Source organism: Pantherophis guttatus, chromosome 18, assembly GCF_059756535.1.
Source record: "Pantherophis guttatus breed Tessera chromosome 18, ASM5975653v1, whole genome shotgun sequence".
In the NCBI taxonomy this organism is placed as follows: Eukaryota; Metazoa; Chordata; class Lepidosauria; order Squamata; family Colubridae; genus Pantherophis; species Pantherophis guttatus.
This window is the reverse complement of record NC_142080.1, coordinates 6,072,284-6,085,651: the sequence shown is the minus strand read 5'-3', so window position 1 is coordinate 6,085,651 and position 13,368 is coordinate 6,072,284. Positions and strand designations below refer to the sequence as shown.

The following is a 13,368-nucleotide window of genomic DNA, read 5'->3' as shown; positions in this document are numbered from 1 at the left end:
ATGTCCAGTGAAACTGTTTTGCCTTACCTACGTGTCGAGATAAGAGATTAACGCTAAGTGCAATGTCGGGTCTGGTCCAACTACTAATGTATAACAGTGACCCAATGACTGAACGATAAAGTGTTTGATCCTCGAACTCAGGACTTTCTTCTTGTGTCAAGTTGTGAAAATCTGTTTGCATGGGTGTCTTTGTTGTGTTAGCATCTTTCATGTTGCAATGATGCAAAATTTGTTCAATTTTATCTTCTTGTGAAAGACTAAACCCCTTCTGTGTTTTTTCAATCTGAACACCTAAATAAGTACTAATGTGACCTAATAATTTCAATGTGAAGTATCTCTGCAAAGCTTTGGCAAAAATTTCACTCATTTGCTTATTTGGACCAATATAAACAATATCATCAACATAAACAAGAACTATCTCATATGCATTGTTAGATCTTTTTGTGAACACGCACTCATCAGTTTTGGACTTAATAAAGCCCATTGAATTTAGTTTGTCAGTAAGACATAAATACCACATTAAACCAGATTGTTTCAGACCATAAAGACTTTTGTTTAGGAACCAGATATCCCCTTCTTGCTGTCGGAATCCTGGAGGATTTTTCACGTAGATCTCTTCGTCTAGGTCTGCATGTAGATAAGCCGTGTCAACATCAAACTGGAAAACTTCTAAACCAAGGATAGTTGCAGTTGCTAAAGCAATTTTTACACTCTCAGTTCTGACTGTCGGTGAGTAGGTATTTGTGTAGTCCTCAGGATAACGTTGAGCGAAACCCTGAGCTACAAGTCTGGCTTTGTATAATGACTCACCATTTGGTTTCTTTTTGATTCTGTAGACCCATCGAGTGCCAATGACCTTTTTGTTTGCTAGAGGTTTTGCAGGTGTAAATACTTTAAGTTTCTTTAGACTGTCCATTTCAGCCTGCATTGCTTCATACCATTTGTCTTGCTCTGAATCAGGGAGCTGCTTGATTTGTGTGAAATTATCAGGTGGAAGTGTAACATTGCAAATCAAAGGCAAGGGTGCTTTTGTCAGTTGCCAAGAATATCGTTGTGGAGGGATCCCTTTTGTGGCCCTCTTGGAACGTCTCGGGACAACTGTCCAGTCTTCTTCTTCTTCGTCCTCGTCCTCACTTTCGTCGCTAGCGTCAGCATCCGCGGCTTGCGAAGACGGAACATCGGGTTGAGAAGAATCAGTGGAATCTTGATCATCAATCTGCGTAGCATCAGCAGTATCATCTCTAGGAAAATAAACTCCAGGATCATTGGAATGAATCCTGGACCAGTCAATATCTTCTTCAAAATTAGCAGATTGGGAAATCACAATTGCATGTTTAGAGTCAATAAATTTGCTCCATTTTGAATTATCATCAATACCCATAAATCTCAGTCTCTTTGCTGTTGGACCTCCTTTTCTTCTTTGGGCTAAGGGAATGTTCACCATAGCGTATGAACCAAAAATATGGATGTTTTTAAGATCAGGCTTGTAGCCATACAACATGAAGAAAGGAGTCTGATTTGTTACACTGCTCCAAGTACGGTTGACAATGTAATTTGCATATTTTATAGCTTCACCCCAGTATATCATATCAAGGTTGGCGTCTTCTAGGAGACAACGCATCATGGTTTGCAGTACCTCTCCGTTGTGAGCCGGTGTGTCAGGGGCTGAAGTCTGATGAAGAATTCCATTCTTATGCATCCAGTCCTGGAAACGCTGAGACATGAATTCGGCACCACGATCACTCTGGATTCTGGCGATGCGAACTTGGTGTTGGGTAGAAACAAAGGTTGCAAAGTCTTTAAAGATCTGAAAAGTCTCTGATTTTTCTTTCATAGGATATACATATCCATATCTAGAGTAATTATCAACAATTGTTAGAAAATATTTTCTACCACCAAATGATGGCGGGAATGGACCAACTATGTCAATGTGAACCAAATCAAAAATGCGTGTTGACAGGCGTGTAGCGCGTTTGGGAATGGCTGCTGCTTTGGATTTGGCCTTCTTGCATACAGCACAATCCAAAAACACCTTACACCCCTTTAGATCCAAACCTTTTGCGAACTCCGGCATCTTCCTAAGAACACGGAAACTGGCATGCCCCAATCTTCTATGCCATTTGTGGATACACCTGGAATGCAAAGGTTTACCTGTTAGTGAATTCTCAACATTAACATTTTTATGCGGAACCTCAGGCTTGCTCTGAGCAACCTGTTTACCAACTCTATTTTTGTTGGCTTTAGGAGCCTTAGGGGTAGCAACAGGATCTCTCTCTGGAGCATCTCTCTCTGGGCCTGTGCTCTGCCCTTTTGGAGTTTGCATACTTGCCTGTGTTTGTGGTTTAGGCTTTGGCTTTAAGTAATAAACACCACCAATTAATATGGTTTCAGCAACAATATCTCCATCTTTAACTATGTAACTTGCTTTTTCAAGGTGGTGAACTTGGAACTTTAACATTCTAGACAAGTGAAACTGACTAAGCAAATTACTGGTTGCTGTTGGTATGTAATAAACATCAGGAATGAATGCATCGAGCTCTTCAACATAAACAGTTCCTTTTCCTTTGACCTGACAAGGATGATTTGAAAAAGAATAAAGTTCACGTAGTTCTGGTTCAGGCTCGTGCATTTCTGTGAAAAGTTCCTTTCTGTAGGTAACATGCAATGCTGCACCACTGTCCAAAGTCCACAGGAGTCGTCTGTCATACTCTGGTTGAGGTTGTGGATCATTGGTTAAAGCCAGTGTGGCGAGTGGAGTTTGTGGATCACGCCGGGGACCACAACGACCTTGTCTTCTGTCTCTGCCTCTGCCTCTGGAATCTGTTCCTCTGGGCTGGTACGTGACAGGAGCTGGAACTCGTTGGGGACAATCCCGGGTGGCATGTCCCACACGATTGCAGGTGTAGCATCTTGGCGTCCTTGGAGCGTAGGTCCTTCCTCGGAAGGGGCGTCTAGCTGGAGCTCTTGATGCGGGTGGTCCTCTCAAATGTGGTGTGGCTAGCATGAATGCCTCTTCTTCAATTAAAAGTCTACAGACATTGTCCACTGTGCGTTGAGCAATTGGGACTTGGTTAATCTTTGTAACAGCATCTTTCCATTCATAATTCAAAGAGTTAATAATGATGCTGATCATTTGAATATCTTCAATGTTATGGCCTCTTTCTCTCAATTCTGTTCTCAGACCTTTCAGTTTGGTCAAATGTCCTCCAATTTGTTCACCGGGTTTCAATCTCGAACCGTGGAGTTCAGACATGAGTAAACATGAAGATTCAATTGAGATAGGCCTGTAGCAATTTTCCAATTCAGCCCAAATTTGACGGGCTGTTGTATTTGGTGGAAAAGTGACCTGCAGTTCAGTATCCATGGACATCAATAATGTTGTGCGAGCCCTTATCTCTAAATCTCTTATTGCATAAGTCCAAGGTTGAGCAGGTGGGTTAAATACCATACAGTGACTGCCTTCTCTAAGAAGCAATAGTGTAATCTCACTGACCCAGGCTTTGTAATTGTGTCCTGACATTTTTAGTTTTGACTCACCAGTTAGTGGAGAGACAGAAAATGCCTGGTGAGGAGCCTGCACTTGGTATGCTGGCTGTGCTGGCAGAAATGCCTGTGGTATTTGCTGTGCCTGTTGTGGACCTAAAAATGGTCTTGGTTGTGCCATTGGAGGTGGGCCAGGAGGTGGCCCTATTTGCACTTGTGGCTGGGGCACATATGCAGGCATTTGTAGCTGCTGTGGCTGATGCACTGGAATCTGCTGTATTCCAGTTGCCATTTGTGCTTGAGCTGCAATATTGGCGTGGCCTGCTGGAGATGCAATCATTTGCCTTTGCTGTGTTCCATCTAAAAGGGCACCATCACCACCAGGGGGTGTTTGAGTTTGGGCCTGTGGAAACACTTGTGGCATTTCAGCTTCCTGTAGTAAATTACTTTTGCCAGCAGATGGTGCTGCACCTTTAGCTTCGGGCAGCTTTGCATATGGGGCATTGTATGCTTTAGAGTAGGAGTGGTTATGTAAGACATGTGTAACTTGATCAGGGAGACTTTCATGTGACGTATGCAGTGTTCTTTGCCTTAATTGGCCTGACACAGGATCCACCAGGGGGAATGTCTTTGGCTCTGAGCAAAAAGACAATATGGCGCTTTTTGAAAAATTTAAGTTATCTCCCATATCTTGCTCAAGCATAGATATAGCCATTTTTGCTTGGGATAGCTGCTGTTCATAGAGTTTTATACGGTAGGCTTTCATGGCTAGCTCATCCAGGGTGAGCTTAGCGCTTCGAGGAGAATAATGAATTGTTTCTCTCTCTGCGTGGGAGTAATTTTGCTCAGCAGTCCTTGCACCGAGTGTTACAAATTCAGAAGGTTCTGGGGAGACTTTTTCAGAGCTTGGAAGATCAGAAGAAAATGTTACTGACCTCAGTCGTAAATCATCATCTTCAAAAACAGCTTCTGTCTTATCTGTCTCCATTTCTGTTCCCACGGCTTTTTCTTGTTCCAGGCGTGTGGCTGTAGTAAGGGGCTGGAAATCTGGAAACCTCCTTTCTGCCACCTTCTCAGCAAAATACATTTTGTATTTGTTTTACTTCTGTTTCGGCATCTCAGCAATATAATTAGCGTACCTCAGTAGCTAAAAACTAATTGCCTATGCGCTCTTATCAGAAGTAACAAAAAACAAGGGAAAAGCCATAAATCAAACCATCCTCTGCTACCAGAATGTCAGGGCATTTATTAATCCCATGTTTGGCTCTGGGACTAATTACCCTGGTTTGGAGGAGATGGATCGTGGCTTATCCTTGTTTCAATAATCTGAAAAGAAACGCGAAGGAAGGTTTCTAATAAAACTCATTTATTTGTTATAAAGAAAATAAAACACCTCACTAACTAAGAAAAGTTAATTGTTACATTTTTGAAAAATAATTTGGGCCGGCTATCTTTCAGCCGGACCTTGCTGGAAAGAGAACAAAGGAAAAAGATGTGTGAAGAGCAAGTGAAGGAATGTGGGTGGATACGGAAACACGTAGCTTACTGATAAGAAGTTGGCAAAGCTACGGAGAGTCTGACAGTCCAGAAATAATGAGCTCAGCTGGTAAATAAAATAACGCAGTGACAAGGGATGCTGCAGTGGTCATAAGTCCAAGAACGGATCACATGTCACTTTTTTCAAGCGCCAAAGTAACTTCAAACGGCTTCTAAACAAATGGTCATAAGTTGAGGACTGCCTATAACCAAAGAGGCTGCATTCTTTTGGTGTTTGGCTTGATATTTGTGTTGTGGCCTGCCAGCAGAGCTGACAGAATATTCGGACAGTGAGGAGGTTTGGGGAGGAACGTGGTCCAGTCCTGGAGTCTGGGGAAGGCTCGGACGAGGGCTCTGAGTCAGAGGCAGAGAGGGGGCCAGGGCCATCTGGTAGTTCTTTGCTGCCTCTGGAGTCTCCAGAGTCTGACATCAGCGAGGCAGAAGAACAGCGGGAGCCTGTTCCCAGTGTGCGCATGCGCAGAGCTGCCAGGAGACAGGAACAATTAAAGGAAACAGGGTCAACTTGGGAGTAAGGCTTGGAGATGATTGGCCTCTCCCATAAGACATAAAAGAAGAGCAAACGGGATGTGAGCTTTTGCAGGAAGCAATTAGTTCATTTGGCCGATTCAAGATTTAGAAATTCTGTTTGTGACTCTGTGCCAAGTTTGGCCTTGCCCTGCGTCTGGAAATTAGCTCTCTGGCAGCGTTCCACGGGAGATAAGGTGGGTGTTGATAACCTTCGTCTGAAAGACTGTTTTACCAAGCCTTGCAGACTGTAAACGAAAGGAATTCACAGCCGTATGAATTAAAGAGGTTTGCCGGGACTAAGTTTGTGCATTTAATTTCTAAGGAAGCCTACGTCAGAACAATTTGCTCCCCAAAGCTGCAGAAAACTACTTGCCTTGGGGTGGGGGTGGGGGGGCGCAGAAGCTGAGTATTTGAATTGTGCGTATCCTACAACGACAACTGTGATGTTTTTCGGTTGTAGAACCATCAGAAGGCACTGGAGCAAAGACAAACGCAAGGAAGAAAACAGTGGGTAAGCATGAATTTTTTTGTTTATCCAAAATAGGTCTTTGTTTTACATCAGACTGTGTTTCATTGGGCGGGAAGGGATCAGCAGTGGATTCCCCCTGCCAGAGGTCACTAATATTGCCCAGTAAAAAGATTCCTTTCCATGGAGGGAAAATCTCTGTATTGTCCATCGGCCAATGTTGGTTTTGAACATTAGCGCTGACACCAATTGAAGAACTTGTGCCTGTTTCTCTTCTTCGTCTTCTTTTTTTTTTTAAAGCCCCCAGTCCTCATTGTTTTAGGGGGCGGGGAAATCAATTGCAGAGGAACTGGGAAAGTTTGCAGAGAATTACAGTTTATCAAGCAGAAATTAGCATCCGTGTAGACCGGGGGGGGAAGAGGAGATAAACCAACATTTAACTCCACTTTGCTGGCCATCCTTGTATGCCAACTCCATCCTTGGGGGACAGATTTTGGAAATGTGAGCACTTCCGATGAAAATTATAGGAGCCTGAAAAACATAGCAGCTGGATCCAGCCAGAACTTGCCTATCCAGCTGTGTAACGGAGGCTTCAGCCATCTGGGAAATTCACAAATACAGGGGAAAAGTCAAATTATTTCGCTCCCTTCTTCTTGTTGTTGTTGCAATAGGGCAACCCATTCCTAATTTCAGAGGCTGGCTGTTGCTACAAAGAACAGCAGCCATTGTAAACAGAATCACAAGAGTCGGAAGGGACCTTGGAGGTCTTCTAGTCTAACCCCACTGTTTAAGCAGGAGATCTTATACCATTCCGGACAAATCTCTTTAAACCCTTCCAGTGATGAAGCACCCACAACTTCTGGTGGCAAGTCGTTCCATTGGTTAATTGTTCTCACCGTCAGGAAATTCCTCCTTAATTCCAGGGTGCTTCTCTCCTTGATTAGTTTCCATCCGTTGCTTCTTGTCCTGCCTTTGGGTGGTTCAGAGAACAAGTCGACCCCCTCTTCTCTGTGGCAGCCCCCTCAAATATTGGATCGCTCAGAGTCTTTGAATGTAGTTTAGCTGATATTATATTATAGTATAATATAATATACTCAGTAGATTAAGTAAATCAGTAGATTAAAAAAAAAACTAGATTGGCCTTTGACTTTCAGCCTGTGGTTCCTAAGGGGTGGAAGAGAACTCCAGAGTTTTTAATTCTGGGTTGTGGGAAGGGAAACTTCCCTATTATCTCCCAAATCTCCTTGCTTTTAGTTGCAGAGGGTGTCGTCAAATTGTGTGTGAAAGACACATCCGTGCTCTGCATTCATTATAGGTACTTCCCTATCATGCTTCGTGTCAAAAAGTTAGTGAATCGGGAAGTTTTTTTTTAATTTTTATTTATTTGACAATTGTGTGGATCCCGTTTTGTTTCTTCCCCACCCCCACTCCTTCAGCGGGGAATAAAAAAACAAATAATATCAGAAAGCTAAAACCTGCACATCATTGAGTTAGGTTACTGAGTTTTAAAAGGGGGTCTGGATGGGACTTGTCCAGTGGCTGGGATTCAGCCGGTTTGTGTGAACCGATTGTTAAACTGCTGACTGGCCCTGCTCCGCCCTTTCCAGGAATCCCCACGCTTCCCCGTTTTGGCTCCCAGGTAAGTGCAGGGTGGCCTACTAGGCCCAAAACAGGGCACCAGGGTTGGGGTGGTTCGGCGCTGCCTCTCCGCGGCCCATTTTTGCTCCCGGGGGAGGCAGTGGTGGGATTCAGCCAGTTCGCACCACTTCGGGAGAACCGGTTGTTAACTTTCTGAGCAGTTTGGCAAACTGATTGTTGGAAAGAACCATTAGGGCCGAGAACCGGTTGTTAAATTACTTGAATCCCGCCACTGTGCAGGAGGCCGTGTGCTGCCTGTCACACACACCATGGCCACGCCCACCATAGCCACGCCCACCATGGCCACCATCATTAGGGCAGAGAACGGGTTGTTAAATTATTTGAATCCCACCAATGGACTTGTCTGCCTGCAGAGATTTAAAAATCCAGGGAAGAACTAGAGGAAGCCAAATTATTGAGAACGAGAGATATTATTATTATTATTATTATTATTATTATTATTATTATTATTATTATTATTATTAAACCCAGGAGGCAGACCTTCAGACCGGATTTGGCATTCTTGTCCACCTATCGAGTCTTTCCCAAGGACCTATGATATTGTTGTTGTTATTAGTTATTATTTAAAATCTCTCTTGTTTGTTCTCTTCCTTTCTGATTTTAATAATCTTTACAATAAGGAGCCCAGAGAGTTATTTTCCCATCCATATCGTGAGAAAAAAGCGCTCTGCTGAATTGCAAAATATTTTGGCAATTTTGGCCTGTGAGCGCCATTTTTAGCCTCACAGAAGCTTTGTTTTAAAAGTGTTTGTATGTTGGGGGGTGACTAGGTGGCTCAGTGGCTAAGACACTGAGCTTGTCGATCAGAAAGGTCGGCAGTTCGAATCCCTAGTCCAGGAACTAGAAAGGGGGAAATTATTTGTTTAAATTATGCCAGATTAAAACAGAAATAAAAAAGAAAAATGTACTTACCTTATTTTTCGGAGTATAAGACTCACTCTCCCCCCTCCAAAGAGGGTGAAAATTTGGGTGCATCTTATACACCGAATGTAGCCCTGCCCACCCGCCAGCCCTCCAGAAAATGGGGTGCGCGGAGGCAGCAATAGGCTATGGCAATCCCTGCAGCCTGAAACAGCTGATCGTCGGGAGGCCGATCCAACCGACAATCAGCTGCTTGTGCTAAGCTGAAACGGGCTGTTTGCTGCAAGGAAGCAAATTGGGAGGCAGAGGCAGATTTTTTTTTCTTGTGGTAATCAGGCTGTGCTGAAGCTGAAATGGGCTGTTTGCTGCAAGGAGGCAAATTCCTGGGAGGCAGATTTTTTTTTCTTGTGCTAATCAGGTTGTGTTGAAACTGAAACTGAAACAGGCTGTTTGTTGCAAGGAGGCAAATTGCTGGGAGGCAGAGGCAGATTTTTTTTTTTTTTTTTTGTTTTCCTCCGCCTTATAGTCCGGAGCGTTTTATACTCCGAAAAATATGGTAGTTCTAGCTAGCCCCATGCTGGGCCACCTGGATAGCAAGGGATATTTCCGACCGGTAAGTCATTCTGTGTGTGGTGTATATCACGTACTTTAATTCAGTTTTAAGTCATGTCTCCTTGGTTTTGACGTTGCTTTCCACGGTTTGAATCGGTTAGATGGGCAGAGACAAAATTAACAGAGTTGGAAGGGACCTTGGAGGTCTTCTAGTCCAACCCCCTCCCCCCCGGCTCAAAGAAAAAAAAGGCTTAGTTGTTTGTGGGCCCCAGACTTCTGTCACTTAGATGAGACATTTGTTAAGTGAGTTCTGCCTCCATTTTACGACCTACCTTGTCACCATTCTGAAATGAATCACTGCAGTTTGATAAGTTAGTCACCCAGTTGTTAAGCGAATCCAACTTTGTCAGGAGGTCACAAAAAGGGGGTCATGTGACACACACACCCCCGGGACGCTGCAACCGTCGTAAGTATGAGTCAGTTGCCAAGCATCCAAATTTTGATCAGGTGAGCACGGGGACACTGCAACGGTCGTTAAGTGTGAAAAATGGCCGTGAGTCCCTTTTTCCAGTGCCGTTGTAACTTTGAACGCTAAACAGAATGGTTGTAAGTCGAGGACTACCTGTACGCTATCCTGACCGATGATGCGCGCCTTTGACTCTCTTCCCCAGATCGCGACTGCTCCGTCTCCCTGCTGCGGCTTCACTCCAGGGACACCGGCGGTCACCTCCACCCAAGCCAGGACACCCTCTCCCCCCGTTGCCGGCTGGGCAGCTCCGCCGACAGCCGCCCCAAAGACTGTGGGGCAGTTCGGGGAGCGGCCAAAAGGGGTGCCCCTGCTGGCAAGGAGGCCTCCACCGCCCTCGGGAAAGGCTTCAACCCCTCGTGGCGCGCGCGGTTCCTGGTGGACTTTGACGACGCCACCGGTCACTTGGTGTGCATGGTTTGTGAGTACCCGTTGCGGCGCATCTGCCTTGCCACCGTCAAGCAACACATCCTCCAGTGCCACGCCGAGACGCTGCAGATGCCGCGCGAAGTCCGGCGTACCATCCGCGAAGTCTGGGAGAACCGGTGCCAGCCCTCCGCCCAGGCCCCGAGGAAGTGACAGGCTTCTCTCCATCCCACTTGACTCGGGAAGCCGCGAGAAAGGGTTTAAAAGAGACCAAATTCTGTGGACCACCAGGCAGGAATCTAGGGGCGGAGCTTGAGGGAAGGAGGCTCCACCCCCTCCTCGGAAGCCCCGCCCCCAACACTATCGCTCCCGTCTCCCTTGCTGGAGAACCGAACAGATTCTGAGCTAACTCTGCCGCCATTTTGCAAGTCTTTTAATTCTGCTTTTTATATATATTATTTGTTTCTGTTTTCAACTTTTGTTTTTTCCATCCTAAGCAGAAGCAGCTCTTGATTTCTCTCAGGCTCCAGCCTTTTTTTTTTTTTTTTTTCTCCTCACCAGCAAAATTCCACACTGTAGCGGAGAACGGAGTCGCCGCTAAATCAGCGAGTCGAGACGGGAGGCTTTTGCCACTGCCTTCCCCTTATTTCAGGGTCGGTTTATTAAAAAAAAAAAGAAAAGAAACAAAAAAAGAAACTCAGGGGGAAATTTTTTTTTGAGTTGCAGTCGGATCCTTCGCCTTTTTTCATTATTGTTTTTTTTTTACATTTTTTTTTTACATCCTGTCCCCACGAAAACTGCAGCAAGAAATAAATAAGACATATATATATATATATATATACACACACTCATTGCTGGGACTGCCTTTTTTTGCAGCCGGGAAGTTCATTTTTCATCGCCAACGCTGTATTTCTCTGCAATTAAAGGGACCTCCCCTCCTTCCTGATTTAACCAGAGGATTACAAATAATCAGCCTGGGCCTTTATAAACAAGATTCATAAACCACAGGGAGCACTAAAAATATATATATATATTTTATGTTCTACGAGCGGTCTCCTATCTATCTTATGTACGTTTTGAGTTCCGTGTTGCGGTTACCACTTCGCTTGTACTCCTGCAAGGGAGGAAAAAGAAAAAAAAAGGAGGGAATTTGTCTTTTGTTAGAAAATCTCGAGCAAAGAAAAGAGGCGGCCAGCTCCGTAAATTGTGCTGAACGATGATCCATCCCCCTGCATCTGGCTCGCGAACGCTTTGAAAAACCAGCGTGCGAAGGAGCAGCCATTTTCTCTGTGTGTGCCTTTTAACCCTCTTATCCAGGTTTTCGGGTGGGCTGCTCAACAGGTGCGAGCAGGAGGCCAAGCGAGTCCCTCTCCTTTGACTTAGAGAAGAAAAGGGGAAAAAAAGAAAAAAAAATTCCCCCCCCTTAATGCAGAGGTGGACCGACGTTCTCGCTGTAGTAGACGAAAGCAGGTTTATATAGTTGAATCTTAAAGGTAGACGAAGATCATTGAAGATCAATGTCCTCGCCTATTCCAGGGAAAGGATCCTTTCGTGCCGCTGCTAATTACAATAAAACCACTGAAAAATCTCTTCTTTTTTTCCCCCCCTTCCACCTCCCTTTTTGGATTGCTTGCAGTTTCAGAATCCACCACATGAGGGCGCCTTTGACTTGTTTTTAAAAAAAGGAGCCAGTGAGAGAGAGAGAGGACCAACTCCTAGACAAGACTCCTCTGCGTAGTAAATTTGAATTCTCGGTATATTTGCTTCTGGGGTCTCTCTGATCCCACAAACACATAGCGGGGAAGGGGGGGCGCACACGTATGTTGCAAGATGCCATGTTTTCTCCCTGCCGCTAGTAACAATTTTTAGATTTCACCCGTCCCCAATATTGTCAAATATTGGGACTTTGCCGACGGATGGAACAGAAGTCAGAATAGCCTTTGTCCTTCCATGACACTCGTTTTATCAAACCCGTTCTTGTTTCTCGTCCAGAGAGGCTTTCAATGGAGGCAATTTAAAAGTCACCATTTTGGGGGGGGGGACCCCTTGCACCCCTCCCGCCCTGCCCCCCTCCCCCCACTTCAAAAGAGAGACTTATTACAAAAAGCAGAAATCACATTTAATAAATTAAGGAGAGGCCTTTTACAGTCAGGTCCCAATAAATAACAAAAGCAAGAGAGAGAAACAGCAGGCAGGAGGAAGGAACCGAAACGGCGAGAGAGGCGGTATTTTTTTTTTAAAGTACAAAATAGTCTAAAAAGAGAGAAACAGGAGAAATTGAACTCGCTACCCACCACCGTCAACAACTGCTACATGGAAGGGGTGTTGCTCGGATCGGAGGTGGGGGGGGTCATTGAAGCAAAGCTAGGAAGGAGCACAGCAGGAGGCTGGCGTGTGTACACGCATGCAGATACAAAAATCAGCCATTTAAGCTTTGCATCGGGCGCCGTGTGTATTAAAAGGTGTTGTGTTTTTCTGAGTCGTTTTGAGAAACAGAATCCGTGTTTTCCCAATTTAGCCGCCGTTTCCTGCATCGCCCCCCTCCCCACTTTTTTTTTTTTTTTAAACCTATTGGGCTTTCAAAATATTGGGGGGGAAAAGGAAATACCGATTTTTCTTAGCAAAAGAGGCTCGCAAATTTGATGGCATTCTGAAGTGGCCAAGACTTTTAAAAATGCAGGCCCCCCACTCAGTCGGGGCAGATTGCGGATTCGGAAACCCGCTATCCTTGCTCTCAAACACCCACCCCCCAAATTCTATTCAATTTCTCCCCCCCTTTTTTTTCCGCCAAACCCCTCCCAATTTTTCATAACAGCAATCCAGTGTGCTGGAAAAAAAAAAGTTTTCGCACACTGATGATCACGGAAGCTTCTGCAGCAAAAGATAAGCTTGTCCCCCTCTCTCCCCAACAAGCTCATCCTCATCAACATTTTCCCCCCTCCCCCATTACAGGTAGTCCTCGACTTACGACCACAATGCAAGACCGTTGTTGAGTGAGTTGACTTCTTTTTTTTTTTTTTTTTTTTGCTACAGTTGTTAAATGAATCTCTACAGTTCTTAATTGGATGCTACAGTCACAAAGCAAATCTGAATTCTCCCCCAGCGACTTGGGTGCCAAGCATCCAAATTTTGAACCTGTGACCCCCGGCGATGCGGGGGGAAAATTGGTCATAAGTCGCTTCCCCCTGTTGCTGTTGTGAATTTGAGCGGTCGCTAAAACGGAAAGTTGTAAATCGAGGACTACCCGTGTACCCCATCCTGGGCATTTTCAGAGGGTCTGTAAAATCTTCAGAATAAAACTAAGAGATCAGACTTTTCCAAGAAGAAAAGGAACAGTGCAAAAAAAAAAAAAAACCAAACGACAAACCCAAATCACCTAAAGACACTTTTT

General features: G+C 44.8%; 2 protein-coding genes across 4 annotated transcripts in view; both read left to right on the top strand.

Moving 5' to 3' along the window:
- Nucleotides 1–11,565, top strand: part of SPINDOC (spindlin interactor and repressor of chromatin binding) — a 28,744-nt gene extending 17,179 nt beyond the window's left edge. For both annotated transcript variants that reach the window (XM_034426178.3, XM_034426177.3), the window contains 2 exons: nt 6,008–6,058; nt 9,757–11,565. In XM_034426178.3, coding sequence (XP_034282069.2) covers nt 6,008–6,058; nt 9,757–10,190 — 485 coding nt within the window. In that variant the 3' untranslated portion in view covers nt 10,191–11,565. The remainder of the gene's footprint in view (nt 1–6,007; nt 6,059–9,756) is intronic.
- Nucleotides 1–13,368, top strand: part of MARK2 (microtubule affinity regulating kinase 2) — a 190,332-nt gene that overhangs the window by 16,810 nt on the left and 160,154 nt on the right. For both annotated transcript variants that reach the window (XM_087880894.1, XM_087880895.1), the window contains one exon: nt 6,008–6,058. The gene's annotated coding sequence lies outside the window, so the exon portion shown is untranslated. The remainder of the gene's footprint in view (nt 1–6,007; nt 6,059–13,368) is intronic.